General features: G+C 33.7%; 1 protein-coding gene across 1 annotated transcript; it reads left to right on the top strand.

Annotated features, from left to right (window-relative positions):
* The first annotated feature begins 14581 nt into the window (after positions 1–14581).
* On the top strand, positions 14582–19376 carry LOC120211248 (ABC transporter G family member 15-like). Its single transcript, XM_039209840.1, has 10 exons — positions 14582–14647; positions 14687–14883; positions 16848–16924; positions 17053–17514; positions 17613–17735; positions 17832–17963; positions 18050–18334; positions 18427–18699; positions 18778–18885; positions 18966–19376. The coding sequence occupies exons 1-10, from the start codon at positions 14607–14609 to the stop codon at positions 19323–19325; spliced, it is 2058 nt and encodes a 685-aa protein (XP_039065771.1). The 5' UTR covers positions 14582–14606; the 3' UTR covers positions 19326–19376.
* The last annotated feature ends 1664 nt before the right edge of the window (positions 19377–21040 follow it).

The following is a 21040-nucleotide window of genomic DNA, read 5'->3' as shown; positions in this document are numbered from 1 at the left end:
TTTTTCCTCTCCTCTAAGTAGGATTAAAATTAGATTTAGAATTTATCAATCAATAAATAAATAAAACACAACATAAGTATTGGTACGCATAAGAATAATTAGTAGTGTCATAACCAATTTTTTAAAAAACAATTATATATCATTTTAAAAATGATTAAGACTTTTATTTGAAAAATTGGCGGATTTTGAATTGATTTGGATTAAATTGAAAAGGAGTTGCCATAGACCTTTGGGCTAGGTAAGTCGAATACCTAAAAACGTCTTTTAAAACAATTTTAAAGAAAAATAATTTTTTAAGACAAAAATGGTTTGCGTTTACCAAAAATTCGATTTAATGGATTCAGAAGTCGATTACGCGTGGGGAAGGATTAGCACTCCCACGGCGGTAAAAAATTGGTACTGAATCGCTTATACATTGTTATAAAATGGTGGAAAACATAAATAAAAAATAAAGTTAAAATATGACTCATTTATTAAAGATTAAATAATTTGTTTCGAATTATTTATATTGTTAGGGAAAATTCTTTAACTCGAAAAGAAACCTCGAAATTAGTAATCATCCGTCGAGAAAGATATCTCGCCTATTTCTTATTAGTAAAAGAATATTCTCTCGTCATTGATTTAAAAAAATGCGAATCGAATATAAATGAAAAATCGACAATTTTGCATAAAAAAATCGCTGTTTAGAAACATGTGTCGCATTGTTAGACTTAAAATACAACATGAATTAGTTAGCAAAATAAAATCGGTTTTATTTCAAGTTCACATTTCGTTCGAATGTCGTATCGGATTACACCACTTTGATCAAGTGATGCTTTCCACGCCCATTCTACAAATTAGTATTCTTGAAAATATTCGAATAAAATTTAGTTAATAAATAATTATTTATAATAACTAATAAATATATACATAAATATGTAAGGTTAAAAATTAAAATCATATATACTCGTGCATACATATTAGGGACATATGTGATAATTTACAAACATGATGAATTAGAATACCAATAAAAAAATTTCAATCATACATATTAAATAAGGACTAAATAGCAAGAACAACAAATTTTAGAGGTATAATAATAAACATATAACAAGTCATGGCTAATATACAAATATCACAAAACATGAGTATTGAAACAGAATAAAATTAAATTACATATCCTATTGTATAATAATTACAGGACTATAACTTAATATAGTCAAAACATAGGGGATTAAACTGGGAATAAAATCAAAGTTATCTCCAAGTCAAAGTTAGTGACTAAAACAAAAGAAACAGAAAGTAAAATGCCAAAATTAAATTAAAAAAAATAGGGAATATAACATGTTAGTGACTAAATTGAAAGTAATAAAATTGCAGTGCTAAAAATAAAATAAATAAAACATAGGGATCCAGGGACTAAAATGTAAAACTTGGCATGAAGTAGAGGGACCTAGAAGAAAATAAACCAAAAAGTTAGTGCTGAGAAGTAAAAAAGAGAAAATCACTAAATCAGTCCCTAAATATTAAAAAATATTTAAACAGTCACCACCCATGACCAAATTGCAAAACACACCTAAAAATAAAGGGACCAAACAAAAATTAAACCAAAAATATATAACATGCATAAGAAATGGGTAAATTATAAAAACAGTCCCTTCAGGTGACTGTTTTGCAAAAAAATGCCAAACTTAGGGGGACCAAAGTGTAATTTTGCCCAAAAGTTTTCTATAAATATCATCATTTTTATTTTTTTTTATTTTTTGTTTAAATTATTTTTGGAGAGAGAATGTCTCCCCTCTCTCTAAAAAATCAGTGGGTAGCCGGCCACACACCTTCGTCGGCCGTCGTTACGGTGGTTGATGGCCACCAAATTATACCAGAAAGTCCATCTCGGTCTCTCCGTCTCCGATCTGGGGTGGGTCGATTTCACGAGAATCGACCCTAAACTCCACGAATCTAGCCGAAACTGTTTGACCTTCCTCTCTCCGATCCGTCGCCGTCCGTCGTTGGATCGTCTCCATTTTTTAGTATGTAGTTCTTCTCACCAATGCGCGCCTCCTAACCGCTCGAATGTCGATCGTCGATTGCTATCGCAGACAAGGTGCCCGACCGAAGGTAAGAACCCATTTTTCTCTTTCGTTTGTTTTATTTTTGATTTCGTTGTGCTTTGTTTAGTAAGAAAGAAGGGAAAATTTCCAAACTATTTTTTTTAAATTTCTGATAATTGTCTTTTACATTGTGTTTTTTATTGGGTTATATACCATTTGATTTGGTGATGAAATGATACTGTTGTCAGAGGTGTTCGGTTGACAGGGAATGGGAAACCATCTCCTGTGGCAGCTGGTGAAAGGGCAGGGTTGGCGTGTTGGTGTGCAGGAGCAGCAGTTGGGATGGTCACGGGTCGGTTACTGGATCCTCGGGTCGGGTCTGGATCTGGGTCGAATCTTGGGTTTTATATAATCAGGTTATCCTGCAACTAGGTCTGCTGAGTGGGCTGTAATAGGTTAGTTGGTAATCTGGTTGGGCTTGATGTAATGGGCTTCGATTGAGGGCCTGCAATATGTAAATATGTAATAATAATAATAATAATAATAATAATAATAATAATAATAATAATTAATAATATTTTTGTAGACCCGGACAAAAACGGGTGTCTACAAGTAGCATAAGTAAAAAGTTAATACATATACAATTTCAAATATTGATTTTTTTCTGTTTAAACGTAATAAACTATTATGCTCCAATAAAAGTACAAAATTAAATTTTAAATTTCAATATAGTAGAGGGATCAAAACTGAAATTTGACCATTGTCTTATTATAACTGAATAGAGAAAGATTGTTGTTGTTGCATCCTCTGTTATAGACCGGTAAAAGTTTTCCAATATGTTGTATTTTTGAGATTATTCTTAATTTAAATAGTAATATATGAAAGACGCATAAAGTCGTAAGTATCTTCTGTATAGTCCGAAGAAAACGCATGGAATAGTGAGTGGCCTTTACATGGTCTAGGAAAGCATGAGCGTGTACCGGTTATGGGAGCATGGGAAGACGTTGGATCTTCCATACGTCTTAATGACGATATCACATAATCCAGTTGTCTTCTCTTTTTCACTATTTATTTCGCTCGGTTAAAAATATAATTTCTCATACACCACATAAGCACAGACGAGCCAATTATAGACTCTTCTTCCATATACATGAATGAAAAGAGTAATAATAATAATCAAATTTTGAGAGTATAGCAGACCTACTATGACTGTGTTTCTTATCTATGTAATAATAGATAATATTTGATTTTAAGCTCTATTCTAGCCTATGTTTATACCAGTAGAGGTAAGTGCGTAGCCTGTTCTAGGTGCTGAATTTGATCCCATAAGGTTTACCAAAATCTGGCATGGAAATTCAATCATGTGTGTAGGTCGCAGGTGAAGGATGCGATTCTGGAAGGAGGAATTCCATTCAACAGAGTGCACGGAATGAGCGCATTTGAATACCCCGGTAAAGACAACTAGCTTCAACCAACTTTTCGACACTGCCATGAATAATCATAGCAGTTTGGTAATGAAGAACATCCTGAACGTCTACAAGGGATTCGCCGACAACCTCGACCAAGCGATCGTGGATGTCGGAGGCGGGCTCGGAGTGTCCCTCAGCTTCATCACTTCCAAGTATCCCTCAATCAAGGGAATTAACTATGACTTGCCTAATGTTATACAACATGCCCCGCCCGTACCCGGTAACAATCACAAACCCCCTCTTCTCCATGTTATTTTTGCTTTAAATAGATCTTTCTTTCTTTCTTCTTGTTTGAACAACCATTAAAGGATTAGCTGTGCCTTTGCTGAGTACTGGTACAGTTTATGATTGCTCAAGTCCAATCTAATTCTATTCGTATTTATAGGAAAGATAATCCAAACTTTATAGTCGACTTCTAAGCTGAGAGAAATAGTCTAACTCTTAAATAAAATTAACTATTGAGAATCGAAGTAATTTTGTTCTTCACAGGTGTCGAACATATAGCTGGGGATGTGTTCCAAAATGTTCCCAAAGGGAATGCAATTTGTTATACTATTTTCATGATGATTATTAATTATTAGATTATTTTTTTATTTATTTTTTAATTTGAAAAAGTATGATGGCATGAATGAATAAGGTTAAACATGCAGTTTATTTTAGTTTGAAAATGTAATTGTAATTTTGAGGTAAGAAAGTAATGAGAAAAGTTATAATTTGATTGAAAACTATTTAAATACTGTATATTTAAAAATTATTTGATTGAAAGTTTTTAAAATATATTTATTATATTTTGATCACTACTAAATTTTAAATAATAGTGAATCAAAATTAAAACAAAAATAACAAAAAAAGTCAATAAATAACAGATTTAATAGGAAAGAGAGTATTTCTTTTCACTTTGATCATCGATCTTTTTAATTTTATCTATCAAATTATTTAACTATTTAAATAATACAATTAAACCATTAATAGTTAATATTTAATAAAAAAGATAACATAATAAATATTTTTTGATTAATTATATATTTAATCTAAATTATTTATACATGATATCAATTTAAATAAATAGTTTTTAATAGATTATCAAACAAACACATGATTAAAGAAACTATCATTGAAAAATGTTTAGTTAAAATTATAACGTCAAAATCAAGTTTAAACTTTTTATCACATAAATGAGTATTAACAAGTGTGGCCCATTGATATTAATACGATAAGGACGTGTCATATCCTGCTTTATTCGAGGTACAATAAATATGACTAACTACTATAAATTAACAAGTGTGACCCATTATATTAACAATGGATTCTGTTTGGTAAATTTTTAGTCTGAAAATTGTATCTTGAAAATATTACCCCTAAAGTAAATTACAGAAGTGAATTGAGAGTGCTTTAAAAAATATTACCCCTACACTAAATTATAGAAGTAGAGACAAGAAACTTGAGGCTAAATTACATAGCACCCTTTCTGCTGAGTTGGCAAAGGCGCGTCCCCGGGGACGCGCTTTACCCGTGTTTTCGCTGAGTTGGAAGCCACGTGTGCCAACTCAGCAAACACGTGTGGAAAGCGCATCCCCGGGACGCGCCTTCCATTAAATGTCATAAATGTCCCCATCCGTTTTTCCTAACTACCCCTCCTCCTCCCCTATATAAACCCCCTCAACCCTCCATCATTCTTCACACCAAAATCATATTCTCCTCTCTTATATAACTCAAATTCTCCATCTATTTGAGTTTTAAATTTGTTATTAGTGGTAAGAAATTTATTTTTATGTTAGTATTTTTTTAAATAGTTATTATTTTTTATATTAATATATTTATGTAAATATTATTTTTTTATTAAAATAACATTTATATAATTATTATTTATTTAGAATTATTAATTTTTTTTGCTAATTATATTGTTTTGTCTACAGTTATAATGGAAAACGAAATGCTGTTGCGATTGGATATTGATCATATCTCCAGACATTTTAGCGATATAGTAATATTTTTTATAATTAATGTTAATATTTAAATTTATTTTTATTTTAAAGTTATTATGAATTTATATTAATTTTTATTTTTTATAATATATATTATTTAGGATGCTGATCGTATTTTAGAAACTTTTATTAAAAATCCACGTATACCGACATCGGAACGTATTTTGCCATATTTGGCTTCTGCTGGGTTCGGGTATATTGCAACAATTATAGGCGGTTGCAAACTCGAACCTGTCCTAATTTCTGCACTGATTGAGAGGTGGAGGCCCGAGACACACACTTTTCACCTTCCATGTGGAGAGGCAACAATTACATTGGAGGATGTTTCTATGCATCTGGGGCTTCCCGTCGACGGAAATATGATGTGTGGTATGGCGGATGGTGATTGGCAATCAATGTGCATTGATTATCTTGGAGCTGCTCCGCCAGAGTTTAATGGAGGTAGAATAGCTTTATCTTGGTTGAAAGCTAATTTTGAGGTTTTAAATGAAAATGCTTCAGAGGATCAAGCAAAGGCATGTGCTCGGGCATATATTCTACGAATAATTGGAGGAATATTGATGCCCGACAAATCTCGCAACCAGGTGCATTGTATGTGGTTGCGGCATCTGATCGATTTTGATGAAGCTGGAAGATATAGTTGGGGTGCTGCAGTTTTGGCATTTCTCTTTAGAGAAATATGTCGGGCGACGAATTATAAGAAAACTGCTATCGGTGGATGTCTTCTGCTTCTACAATCATGGGCGTGATTCCGCATGCCTTTCTTATGCCCGATCGTGAATGAACCATACGTATTCCCCTTATTGTTGAGGTAATTTTTGAACTAAATTTTGATTTAAATATTTTCAATTAAATAGGGTGATATTTAGTTTATATTATATTTCATAGGTGGTCGATGAAAGAAAGGACCATAAAGTATACCTACTGGGTTAGAGGAAATTCGTTTACTTATTGATACGAAAGCTGGGTCTGAGGTATGTTTTTAAATTTGTTTAATTATTAATATTTAATTTAAAATGTTAGATATAATTAGAATATTTTATTTATTTGAATTGTATATTTATATTTCAGTTTCAGTGGATACCTTATGCGAGCGATGAAGTGAAAGCTTGCATCCCACCCCACCTTAGTGGGTCATTAGAGGTATGGATATCGGTTATACCTCTTATATGTTATGCTATTATTGAGTGGCATCCAGTTGATCGCGTGCTCCGTCAGTATGGTTGTACGCAATATATTCCTGGAGCTCCTAGGAATTTAGACGACGTGCATAACATAGATAGACGGGGAAAGAAAGATGTTAACTGGGTGGTGAGACACAGAGATTGGATTGCGCTTTGGGAGAACCGATATACACTGTTGGCCCCTCGACAATATTACGCTGAAACTGGTCATATGGTTACGGATAACTATATGGACTGGTTTAATGAAAATGGGAAGCCGTTTCTACTTTCGGCGGAAGCACGAGGGTTAACATTCCTAGGCGCCGAGAAAGACGTCAACCGTCTCAATATCATCGTCCCCCGACGCGTGGACGGAGAGAAGGCGCTACCGGTTCTGCATCAGTCCCACCACAACATCCTTATTCGTCGATGCCACAGGGGTACATGCCCAGCCCTCCACTTCATATGCCAAGCCCACCAGTTTATATGCCATCTCCTCAGGGTTACATTCCGAGCCCGCAGGGTTACATTCCTAGCCCGCCAGGTTACATGCCTAGCCCGCCAGGTTACATGCCTAGCCCGCAGGGTTTTATACCATATGGAGGTGCATATACGACTATGTTTAATGATCCAGCATATGGTTCATATGCATCTTATTTGGCTGGTGGTGCTTCTCCGCAGACACCTCAATCTTCATCTGGATCACATACATCGATGCCAATGTTTCCACAGTTTCCACAGTTCCCGGGAGCGGTGGATTGTTACTAGCACTCCTCCAGGGTCGTTATTTTATACAGGCCCTTCAGCCCCTTCAGCGTCATCTACACCAAATGAAGAAAATGCTGCTGATGATGATAGTGAAGATGAGGAGACTGAAGAACAAGTTCCACGAAGAAATCCTCCACGAAATAGGCAACCACCGCCATGTGGAACTCATTCGAGAAGACGACATCGGTGATCCAGTTATATTTAATGTTATTTAAATAATTATATTTCAGAATTTTATGTAATTTGGTTATGTTATTTAAATGTTTCATGGTTGTTACATACATATTTTTTAATGTTATTTTTTATTCACATTTAACATTAAATGTTTGATAAATGTTTTTAAAATACAAATTATATTATTCAAAATTTAAAATAAAAATAATATTATTCAAATTTAAATTTAAAATATAAATTATAGTATTCGAAATTTAACATTAAATTTCAACTTAATATTCCAATTGTATTCGAAATTAAAAGTTATATTCCAATTATAGTTCACAATACTTAAATTGAAATTAAATTTATCCATACATATGATTTTATCATTAACATATATATTAAAACGTATACATTAAAATCAACTTATGTTGAGTTCATCGATCGCCGGAATCAGCCAAGAGGGGGGTGAATTGGTAATTTATTCAATGTCACATTTCAATGCTCATTCCATACAATTTCAATGTCACAATCAACTTATCACTTCACATTTATTCAATTTATCCATAACATTTTATCTAATTTATTCAAACTTCACATAACGTTTTAATTTAAGTTATTCTTAACTTGCTGAACTTTCAAAAGAAGTTAAATTTTGGTTATAATTTACCTGATTTACTGATATATCTAGTGTCCCCGAGGGACATGAGTGACATAATAGGGCAATGATAACATATTCTCTGACGAAATAATGGAAGGCGCGCCCCCGGGAACGCGCCTTCATGTGAATAGTGAAATAATAGGTACTGATATATCTAGTGTCCCCAAGGGACATGAGTGACATAATAGGGCAATGATAACATATTCTCTGACGAAATAATGGAAGGCGCGCCCCCGGGAACGCGCCTTCATGTGAATAGTGAAATAATAGGTACTGATATATCTAGTGTCCCCGAGGGACATGAGTGACATAATAGGGCAATGATAACATATTCTCTGACAAAATAATGGAAGGTGCGCCCCCGGGAACGCGCCTTCATGTGAATAGTGAAATAATAGGTACTGATATATCTAGTGTCCCCGAGGGACATGAGTGACATAATAGGGCAATGATAACATATTCTCTGACGAAATAATGGAAGGCGCGCCCCCGGGAACGCGCCTTCATGTGAATAGTGAAATAATAGGTACTGATATATCTAGTGTCCCCGAGGGACATGAGTGACATAATAGGGCAATGATAACATATTCTCTGACAAAATAATGGAAGGCGCGCCCCCGGGAACGCGCCTTCATGTCCCCTGAGAAATAATAGGTAATGATATATCTAGTGTCCCCGAGGGACATGAGTGACATAATAGGCAATGATAACATATTCTCTGACGAAATAATGGAAGGCGCGCCCCCGGGAACGCGCCTTCATGTGAATAGTGAAATAATATGTACTGATATATCTAGTGTCCCCGAGGGACATGAGTGACATAATAGGGCAATGATAACATATTCTCTGACGAAATAATGGAAGGCGCGCCCCCGGGAACGCGCCTTCATGTGAATAGTACTCCGATTATAGACACTATTATATGCAACGTATTATAAACTTTCAAAACAAACTTCAGTTCACAATCTTTCAAATTCTCAAATTCCCGAACTCTAAATTCTCAAATTCTCTGAAAATGAGTCGTCTTTCTGTTGTTGTTTTGTATGATGGAGAAATTAAGGAAGCTGAAGAGGGTGTTGTTTTTGAGTCAGATCATTATATCCCCTTAACCTTGAAGAGAAACATCACAATTGAGGAGTTAATCACAAAAATTTCGTTAAAGATTCGTGTAGCAGGCCAGAGAAGACTATCTTCACTTCAGTACAGATTTCCTACTGAACTTTTTCCGCTCACGTATACATCATTTCAGCTTTCAAACGATGATGATGTTTCTATGATGGTTGATGCTCATATGGGGAGTTCACAATCTCTTATTGAAATGTATGCCACTTTTTTTGAGGTTCGTGCAACTCGTGGTCTCTCATATTCCTCTCACTTTGGCATTGCATATCAAATTGATCAAGTTGATAGCCCGGCACAACTGATTTGTAATGATTTCACATCATTAATGGCGGATCCAACGCCATATACCATGCCATCAAGTTCAATAGGAAGACATTCATCTGCAACTGCTTATGATCTCAACCCACGTGGCTTCACCAATAATCCATATGGCAACATCTCTTCTACTTCAAGGGGCAGACATTCATCTGCCAATGTTTTCGACTTACATATGGAAATGCCAACGAGACGACAGTCTATTCACATCCCACATGATACAATGGCCTCAAGTTCAAGGGGAGGACACGCAAGTGGGAACTTATTTGACCTCAACATTGGATTATCGGAGGAACCCTCATCTCCACCAGAAGAACCTCTTCGGGAGCCAGGTGCAGATGGTGCTGAAACGGGATTATTCGTTGAACCTGACTCACCACAGTTTAACGTACATTCTGATGATGACGAGGATGACGTTGCGATAAATACAACACCAGCCGAACTTCCTGCACATATGTATGAGGCTGATTATGATGCAATGTATGAGCCTGAATTTCCAGATCTTCCTGATGTTGGCAACTATGGACTTCAATCATCAGTCAATGACGGTAATTTACATATTGGAATGGAGTTCGCATCGAAGGAGGAAGCAATGATGGCAATAAAGAGTTACAATATTCATAACTCAGTTCAGTCCCGAGTTGATCGATCTAACACGGAGAAATATGTCTGCTACTGCGTCCAACGTCACAACGGATGTCAATTGATGGTCCGTGTATCAAAGAGGAAGAGGAAGAACAACTTATGGGAACTAACCAGATACAACGGTCCTCATACATGTTGTGCAACAGGTATAAACCAGGATCATCCCAACTTGGACTCCAACATTATTTGTCAAGCAATCATGCCCATTGTGAAGCAAAGCTCTCATATAGCTGTTGCAGTGTTGATTTCTGCTATACAGTCACAATATGGGTACACTGTCTCATATAAAAAAGCGTGGTTGGCAAAACAGAATGCCATTTGCAAACTTCATGGCGAATGGGATTCCTCTTACAACGAGCTGCCCAGTTGGTTTCATGTTGTGCAAAGACTTAATCCCGGGACAATTGTTGAGTTCGAAACTCAACATCATTACGTGAATGATCAAATGGTTCGCGATCGCTGCCAATTTTACCGAGTCTTTTGGACTTACCCTCAGTGTATTAATGCAGTCAAGTACTGTAAACCAATTGTCCAAATTGATGGTACTTTCTTGTATGGGAAATACAAGCAAGTTTTATTATTGGCTGTGGTCCAAGATGGAAACCGCAATATTCTTCCTGTTGCGTTTGCCCTCGTTCAAGGAGAAGACACTGAGTCTTGGGCTTTTTTCCTTAAAAATTTACGTTTACATGTTGTCACCAGGGAACGACTATGCATTATTTCAGACCGAGAAGCCGGGATAAAAGCAGCAATGGACTCTTTGGGTACAATGTATAGACCTCCACATGTTCAACATCGTTATTGTGTCCGTCATATTGCTGCAAACTATTACGGAAAATACAAGAAGAACGATGAACGTCAGTTAGTCGTGCGGATGGGTATGTTACTTTTTCCCAATTTTTCTATCAATTTCTTATTACTTATTTATACTTCATATTAACTATTACATATTCCTAATGGCTTAGGTTACGAACTCTTACCTCAAAGGTTTGAGTCGATGCTACAAGAGCTGTTTGGCAAAAATAAGAAGGGGTGCGAGTACATTATGGACATCAGCAAAGAAATGTGGACAAATGCATATGACGGGGGGTATCGCTATGGTCATATGACAACAAACTTGGCTGAAGCAATAAATTCAACCTTAAAGGGGGCGCGTCATTTACCAATCACGGCGTTGGTTAAAACAACTTATTTTCGTTTGGGTCAACTCTTTGCAAAGCTCGGTGGACAAGCTCTTACTTGGATGCAAAACGGACATATTTACCACCCAAGACTAGTAGTTGATTTACAGAAAAAGTGGCTGCATCAAATGGGATGTTAGTTACAAATTTTTCTCGCACCCGTGAATTGTTTCGTGTAACCGAAATGCCACGTCCGCTGCAAGGGATTGAAGCTAACTCTTTCAGAGTTAATCTGCAAGAGAGGTGGTGCGAGTGTGGTTTCTTTCAAGCACTCAAATATCCATGCTCTCATGTCATTGCTGCTTGCTCACATTCGCATTTGGACTACAAAAATTATGTTGATCCCGTATACCAACTTTCACAAGTATTCAAGGTATATGAATTTGAGTTTCCGCCCATAGGAAACGAAAGAGACCCAAATGAGATTCAAACTTGGCTTACAATTGTACCAGATCCATTGCTATTGAGGGACTCAGGTCGTCCAAAATCTACTAGAATACATTGTGATATGGATATTCGGGAGAAGTCAACAGAACAAAAACGATGTGGGCATTGTAGAAACATTGGGCACAATAGAAAAAAATGTCCAGCTCTGTTATCATCATATAACCGTTAACTCTTATGTAATTAATATTGTATTTAAATGAATGTTTTTGTTTCTAATAATTTAATGTTATTGCATTTATATAATTTGTCAATGTATGTACACCTAAATAATTTTTTTTAAACTTTTAAATACATAAATATATTTAATATATTTATTTAATATAATAATTAATATTATTAGTTATAATTTTTTTTTAAAATATAATAATAATTCCACCTTCTAAGTATAGAAAAATATTAAATTAAACAAATTAAAAGTTATTAAAAAATTTATGTATACGATGACACATTTCATGTTCTGATTGGAGGATTAAATTTATTAAATTAAATTTTCAATAAGACTAATTTTATAAAATATGTAAGTCTTGAAGATTAAATATGTAATTATACTAATTTATTAACTTATGCATCAATATTTTCATTAAATATTGATATGAGATGACTAGATTGATAACATTTAAATAATTAACTGATAAAATTAATAGATCGATAATCAAAATAAAAAATAATTGAAACTTGATAATTCTTACATTATAATCGAAACATTTTACATAATATATTATTAATTTATAATAATAATTAAAATAAACTATTTATTATAAAACAAAATACGTGTCTACTGAGTTGGCAAAGGCGCGTCCCCGGGGACGCGCCTTTCACACGTGGCTTCCAGCTCAGTGAAAACACGGGTAAAGCGCGTCCCCGGGGACGCGCCTTTGCCAACTCAGCAGAAAGGGTGCTACTTCTGGAAATATTGGTCAAACGGTGTCAGAAAGATAAAATTAAAAGTAAACGGTGTCAGTTATGTAATTTAGCCGAAACTTGAGGGGGGGGGGAGGTCAGGCATTGAAGAAGCAGTAAAGAGAAAGCCTACTCTTAAAATTATTAGTAGCCAGTATCAGTTTAAGTTTGTCCAAGCATAAAAGGCTATGCGGCATCTAGTCACACATAGTAATGATAGTCTTTATGATTAATAAAAGTGTTTTAATTCGCAAGTTGAAATCCTCCTCCCATAACAAATGAAAATCAATTCTAATCGTATTTTTATAAACTATTTTTTAGAGTAAACTAGGTTAACATTTTAAGTTAAAATTAAAAATATTACCTTTTACATAATAATTCATATAAATTACATAACTATTCTGATTGAAATGTAAAAAATTAGGTTAAGATATTCTTAGTTGTAACCAAAATTATATCTAATTATGTATCTTTCTAGAGTATCACTTGTACCGTTTTAAGTTAAAACCTATCGTAATATGACATTCTCGATCGTAACCGAAATTATTACTATATTTGATTGAACAATATTACATTTTAAATTAAAATCAATCATAAATTAACATTAAATTAAATTGACGCACATAAGAACAACCCTTCATTTCAATTTTATATGTGAATCATACAAAAAAATTTAGGCAGGCATTCTGCACTCTTAATGTTTCAATAGTATATAATATGTGAATGTTAATAAAATTTCGAGGAAGTTATCGTAATTTTTTTTGGTTTATTAGACATTTTTATGTGGAGAATGATTAATTCCTTAACCTACAAAGAGAAATTGTAATTTTCAAATATCAAACACTTCGAAACCTTATACTTAAATAATCATATCCTTCATGGAAAAAAATCCTTTATATTGAAAAAAAATAGATTTGATATTCTCCTTTTTACTTGATAAAAATTTAGAATTTAATCTCTTAATTTTATAAAAATTAAAGATTTAGTTAATCTATATTAACTTTATTAAAATTCAATTATCCTACTTTACAAGAAAAAAAAAGTTAAATCAATTAGACAATATTACGGAACTGTGCCATTAAATCATTGACTCAAAACTCAATAATTTAATAATTTATATGTAATATATTAGCAAAAATCACTAGTAGAGTTTCATATTTTCATCTGTAATTAGATTAATTATTTATATATATATATACACAACGATTAAATTGTGATAAATTAAAATAGACGAGTTAATTTCTCATTTTAATAAGATGAAAAGATGAAATCTATAATTATACGTTAAAATTTTAATATATATATATATAAGGATTTGAAATTTATCTTAAAACGGAAGATGATGCACGAAAATTGAAATACTGTAATGCGTATACGTTTGAAGTCGCATATGATCTGGAAATAGTGGTCAAGAAAAACACAGCATGAAAGTTGACAGAAATATGATATTTAGATTATTTTAGGCATAAATGCTACTTTTTGGCATTGGATTCAAACTCATTTATTTCTTTCCACCCCCACCCATATGCCGCTCATCTGTATGAAAAGCACCTCATTAATCTCTCTCTGTCCCATGCTTCAAGTATGAGTCCTCCAATCACAGGATCCGCATTAATGGTTAGTTGTTTGGTGATCGTTGTTGAAACCCTAAACACACCAATAACATCTCACAAAGTGTGTGCTCAGTCTTGATGCCTATATCTTCATCTTCTCCTTCTTCTCTTTTCTTCTATTCTCTTGTTTGTTTTCGTAGCTTCTGATGCGATGGAGATAGAGGTAGCAAGCTGCAGTAAGAAAGATGGTGCTATCGCCGGCGCCAATATCTGTGGTTCCGGTGGCGGCGGCGGTGCTCATGATGAGGATATGGTCAGGGGTGTTTACTTGGTTTGGCAGGATCTGACGGTGGTGTTGCCAAACTTCGGTAATAAACCCACTAAAAGGTTGCTTCAAGGACTTAGTGGATATGCTGAACCTGGACGAATCATGGCGATTATGGGTCCTTCTGGTTCCGGGAAATCCACACTGCTCGACTCTCTAGCAGGTTTTACTTGCTCCTATCTCTTTTTATCTTCGTATTGTTTTTATTTTTATGCGAAAACTTATGGGTATAAACTAATATTTGAGTCAAATTATAAATAAAGAAGATCAATTTCTCTAAAACATTAGAATCCAACATACTTTGGGAGTTTTAACAAAATTAAAATAAGGTTATAACACTGAATCGAATGTGTTAGAGGAATGGAAAACATCTAATTAATTGATTAATAACATTACTGAAATACGAGGGACAGTTGGAGCCAAAGAATTTTATTAGCAACGAAACATTATAGTACGTAGTTTCATTGACCGTAGCCAAAAAATGAAGGTGGTTTATCCACCGCCTTAATGGCACGACAGCAGAGGAGTTATCCATTCTACTTATTCAATGTAATAATTTAATAAATTTTAAATCTACTCTATTTAGATTAAATTATTAATTGGATAAATAATAATTTATAATGTTGTTTTTTATTTACTACATAAATTGTATATTTAAGGGGCAGAGAAGGAATTACATAATAAACGTGGCATTAAAGGTGTTGCTCCTCCTCCGAATTAACCTAAACTAAGTGGACCCCTCTAATTTCTCATGAAATTTCCTCCCAATTATTTTGGATTTTCCCTCTCATGGGATTTGCTTGAATTGGGATACCTTGACTGCCGAACCCTAAAGTTTAGGCATAAGGACACTCAAGATTTGTCATTGAATTTCGCGACAGGGTTATTTTAGCTACACTATTTTGTTTTACGGGACAACGGTACTTTATAATTTTAACGCTTACAAAGAAAAAGATAAGAAGGAAATAAAATTTTTGTGCATGCATTTTTATTATTATTATTATTATATACATATTTATGTATTAATAATTTAATATATTTTTAATATATTTATATACATATTATCATTTTTAATCATTAATTGGATATTATGTTTATTTTAATTCATATTTTATATAATTTATTAATGGTAAATTTAAAGAAAAATATGTATGCTCGTATCGGTGTTCTCTTTCAATTCATCTTATATTTCTTATAATACTTTTACAAAAGTATGTTCTTTATGTTTATTTGTATAAAATATTATAAATTTATATAAAAATTTACATAATAAATGTTTTATTTTAAATGAATTTTAAAACATTCATATTAAATGTCCGAGTTTTTTTTAATAATCATTTTTTATTTTTTTAATATCTATATTTGTGTTAATTCTTAATTCATTTTATCTTTAATTATAATAATTTAATTTTAATATTAAATTTATTGATTTAACAATTAAACTATTTTCAGATGAAAATAATATAAATATCTAGAAATGGACCCAAGGGGTGGGTGGAGATAGTATTCCCATGAAAATTTAAAATATTATATGTTCTTGATTTTTTCTATGAATTTTCTATTGAAAATTTATTTTCGTTTCTTGAAATTTTGTAAGTTCATCCATTTCTAAAATTGTAGAAGTTCATGCCCTAACATAAAATCACGTGTCTATCGCAACAAATATCATATTCAAACGTTTCATATGAGTTTATTATTTTTCTTTTTTGTTACTTTTAGTTACGAAAAACACCAAAATAATAAAAAATAAATCAGCAAACATAGAATTTTCTGATAATAATAACTTTATAGTTGGGAGTTAGGTGGAATTAAATTGGCGTCCTTTCACAAAGAGACCTACGTTTCATGAATTCATGCCGACGATTTAAAGAAGTAAAAGGTCATACAATATATAGTCTTCCATTAATTGATGCCGTCTCGCTGGCTTGCAGCTATCCCAACATTGTTAAAAGACATTTTACTAGCTAATAAATGCTAAAATTATAACTATTATCATTTGTCAAGTTTAATTCGAATAATCTCTTTCTTTATAAAAAAAAAATTGACTCTAATCTAATTGTTCTCAAATGATATTAACAAAATATGCATATATTTAAGTGAAGAAACACCTTGATATTCTTGGTGCAGGTAGACTCGCCAGAAATGTGGTCATGACTGGAAATATCCTTTTAAATGGAAAGAAGAGATTTGAGTATGGTGGTATTGTAAGTTTGTTTACTTGTATATTTCTTCTCTTCATGTTTGGAGAATAAATTTTGTTCAATCAATGGAACCGATTGGGAAGAAAGGGTCTTCGAACTCAGCTTTAAGCTGTCACTGATTCAATTTTCAGGCTTATGTGACTCAAGAGGACGTGATGTTGGGAACTCTAACAGTAAGAGAAACTCTAACATACTCTGCTCATTTAAGGCTTCCCAGTAACTTGACCAAAGATGAAGTGAATGACATTGTGGAGGGAACAATCATGGAAATGGGTCTTCAAGAATGTGGTGACACAGTGATTGGGAGCTGGCATTTAAGAGGAATAAGTGGTGGGGAGAAGAAGAGACTCAGCATTGCTCTCGAAATCCTCACAATGCCCAAAATGTTGTTTCTCGATGAACCTACTAGCGGCCTTGACAGTGCCTCTGCTTTCTTCGTTGTTCAATCTCTCCGAAACATAGCTCGTGACGGGAGGACTGTTGTCTCTTCGATCCACCAGCCCAGTAGCGAGGTTTTTGCGTTGTTCGACGACCTTTTCTTGCTATCCGGCGGTGAAACTGTTTATTTTGGTGAGGCGAAAATGGCTGTCCAGGTATAGGAACATGGAACAAACAAGCATTGCAATGTTGCATAATTGCATGACTTTTGATATACTTGGATTTTAGTCCCTTAGCCTTTGATTGTTTACAGTTCTTTGCTGAAGCTGGTTTCCCATGCCCGAGTAGAAGAAACCCTTCGGATCACTTCCTCCGTTGCATAAATTCCGACTTCGATGCCGTAACAGCCACACTGAAAGGTTCTCAAAGACTGCGCGTAAGTGTTTCTCCACAGAGTTCTACTTGCCAGGAATTAGGATTACAGTTAACGTGCAAAACACTGACGTTTAAGTTTGTGTATGATTTTGTTTAGGATAAACCTTCAAACTCAGATCCTTTCACGAATATGGCAACATCACAAATCAAGGCCGCCCTTGTTGAGAAGTACCGGCAATCAAAGTACGCGGAAAGGGCAAAAGCTAGGATTCAGGAAATATCTAAAATTGTAAGCGAACAAAACTATAGCTTTTGATTTGATGTCTAAAAGTCTATAATATAAAACAATGCCTGAAAAAGTTGATGTTATTTCAGGAAGGACTTGAGGTAGAAGCAATCAATGGAAGTGAAGCAACATGGTTAAAGCAGCTTATAACATTGACAAAACGATCATTTCTCAACATGTGTAGAGATGTAGGTTACTACTGGGCAAGGATTGTGATATATATACTTGTATCTATCTGTGTCGGAACTGTCTTCTATGATGTCGGCTATGGAAATACTGCGATTCTCGCACGAGTATCCTGTGGTGGATTCATCACAGGTTTCATGACCTTCATGTCGATCGGAGGCTTTCCTTCCTTCATCGAAGAAATGAAGGTAAAAATGAAACAGTCTGATTCAGTAGAGTTAAAATGAAGATAATAACATTGCTATTGTCATGTAATACTTTTCCATTGTTTTATAAACAGGTTTTTAACAAAGAAAGGCTGAATGGATATTATGGAGTTGCAGCTTATACTCTCTCCAATTTCTTGTCTTCATTTCCGTTTCTGGTTGCTATTGCATTGGTCACAGGAACAATAACATTTTACCTGGTGAAATTTCGATCCGGATTTTCGCATTATGCCTTCTTCTGCCTCAATATCTTCTTCAGCATCACTGTGATTGAGAGCCTCATGATGGTGGTAGCTTCATTGGTTCCTAATTACCTCATGGGAATCATCACGGGTGCCGGAATCATCGTAAGTAATATGTTACTTGATCATCTTTTGAAGCTCTCTTATATTTGTTTATCAACTCCCGAGGTTTCCGTTTTTCAGGGGATCCTGATGATGACATCTGGCTTCTTCAGGTTGCTGCCTGATCTTCCTAAGATATTCTGGCGTTACCCTATTTCATATATCAATTATGGTTCATGGGCACTTCAGGTATGCAGTTCATGTATCAATGAAGCTAAACTACTTAATATATGCATTTTTCTCTGTTTTTGAACGTAACGATGATGCAGGGCGCCTACAAGAACGATTTCATGGGCCTCGAATTCGATCCGTTACTACCAGGTGATCAGAAACTCACTGGCGATCAAATCATTACACAGTACTTCGGGGTGACGGTGGATCGGTCCAAGTGGTTGGATTTAACTGCAGTGGTGATCATACTCATATGCTACCGCCTTATCTTCTTCTTGATTCTGAAGATAAAAGAGAAGGCTTCACCATTTTTTCAAGAAATTTATGCAAAGAGGACAATTGAGCATCTTGATAAAAGGCCTTCGTTCAGGAAGATACCATCGTTGTCTTCTTCCAGGAGACACCAGCCTCTCCACTCTCTTTCTTCTCAAGAGGGTTTTAACTCTCCATTACACTAAATTCTTTTTTATTACACTGATAATATGCCACTGCTATATATATATATATATGATTGTGTTGAATATCTGGTGTTTGTGCAGCTTACTGTATGCTTCTTCTTATACAAAATAACTGTGGGGGAGATATAGAGTATGTGTTGATTTTTTCTTCGCAAAAAAATATTTATTATATATATTTTTCAATGTATTTGATTGAATTTAATACGTGAATTAAATCTCCATTAAAAAATAATTGTTTCTTCAACAATATAGAAAAGTGAAATTAGCGTTTTGTGCAGTCAAAAGAAGGAAATTGATTGGCACCGTCAACTGTGGCTTGCACTTACGTTTTCTTTCTCGTTTTCACATAGTCCAAGTAAACGATCGGAGATTTGTTTAGCTAAGAATTTGTCTTCTGAAGTATTATTTATTACGGAACGACATAGCCGCCGCAATATTTTTTTTTTCTTCAAACGTTACGGTCTAATAGGCATATAAATGAACCGAACGCAGTATGTTCATGTTCGTTCATTTAATAAATAAACGAACATAAACATAAACGAAATTTTTTTTTGTTCATGTTTGTTCATTAAGGAATATGATTTATTTATGTTCGTTCATTTAAATAATAAACGAACATAAATGAACACGAACAAACACAATAAGCGAACAACACAAACACAAAAAAAAACTTATTCGAACACAACAAACGAATGTAAAAAAAGTAAACAACAAGAATAACAACTTAAAATTCATTAATATGAACTGCAACTTTAGAGTTAATTTGTTTGAATACGACAAAAACATACATAAATCATAAATAAGTTATATGAACATAATAAAGTCTTAAAGTTAATTTGTTCAACAAAATAATCTTCTTAAAATCTAAACAACTTCAATAATCTTCATAACATATTCAACTTGTCCTCTTTTCGAACATAAATGAACATAAATAAACGAACATATAATCGAACGTTTACGAACGTAAATGAACGAACAAGCTCTTTGTTCATGTTCGTTCATTTAATTAAACGAACGCAAAATCTTGTTCATGTTCGTTCATTTAATAAATAAACGAACATAAACAAACTTCCCACCGTACGGTTCATGAACGATTCGCTGAATGTTTAGTTTATTTACAGGCCTAAGTCTAACTCCTCCAAATCAATCCATCTGTTCCTTTTCTAAGAAAAAAACTTAATTCATCCGTAAATATAATTTATTTTTTAACACTTGATTTTTAATTACATAATTTAGAAGGATCACAAAATTAAAAAGCCATCTGTCCACACATAAATAATTAGATTTTAAAATGAATAATTCATACCAAATGAAGAGAAAGTAATAATAAAATGGATCATAATGTAGATCGTGTGACATGCCACATGATCCTCCGCGTGGAGAACGGAGGCGCAGAATGGGCCCGCCATATGCCCATTCCCCATTACCATTGTTTACGAATATGAATAAAGTCAATAAACCCATCAAGTTTGACTTTCAAGGCAAAGAGAAATGGAATATGAATCCCTTGTGCAGTTGGAAAATGAAAACGGAAAAGCTAACTTAAATATATAATTTATTTTTTTATTAATAAAATTAATGTGTGAATTATTAAAATTTAGTGAAAATTGAAATTGAAAAATAATTAACTTATCTCAACACTTGGGTAATATTATATTAACACTATTATCAGTGTTAATAATAATAATATAAAACATATAATAAGTGATCGTACA

This window comes from Hibiscus syriacus, unplaced genomic scaffold (assembly GCF_006381635.1).
Source record: "Hibiscus syriacus cultivar Baekdansim isolate YM2019G1 unplaced genomic scaffold, ASM638163v2 tig00000715_pilon, whole genome shotgun sequence".
NCBI lineage: Eukaryota > Viridiplantae > Streptophyta > Magnoliopsida > Malvales > Malvaceae > Hibiscus > Hibiscus syriacus.
The sequence above is the reverse complement of the archived record's forward strand: the minus strand, read 5'-3'. Positions and strand labels throughout refer to the sequence as shown.

Excerpts from the sequence above, each read along its gene's own strand:
- LOC120211248 (XM_039209840.1), top strand. The coding sequence starts at position 14,607 with ATGGAGATAGAGGTAGCAAGCTGCAGTAAGAAAGATGGTGC. Across the intron at positions 18,700-18,777 it reads TCACGGGTGCCGGAATCATC|GGGATCCTGATGATGACATC; the intron begins GTAAGTAATATG and ends TCCGTTTTTCAG. Across the intron at positions 18,886-18,965 it reads ATGGTTCATGGGCACTTCAG|GGCGCCTACAAGAACGATTT; the intron begins GTATGCAGTTCA and ends ACGATGATGCAG.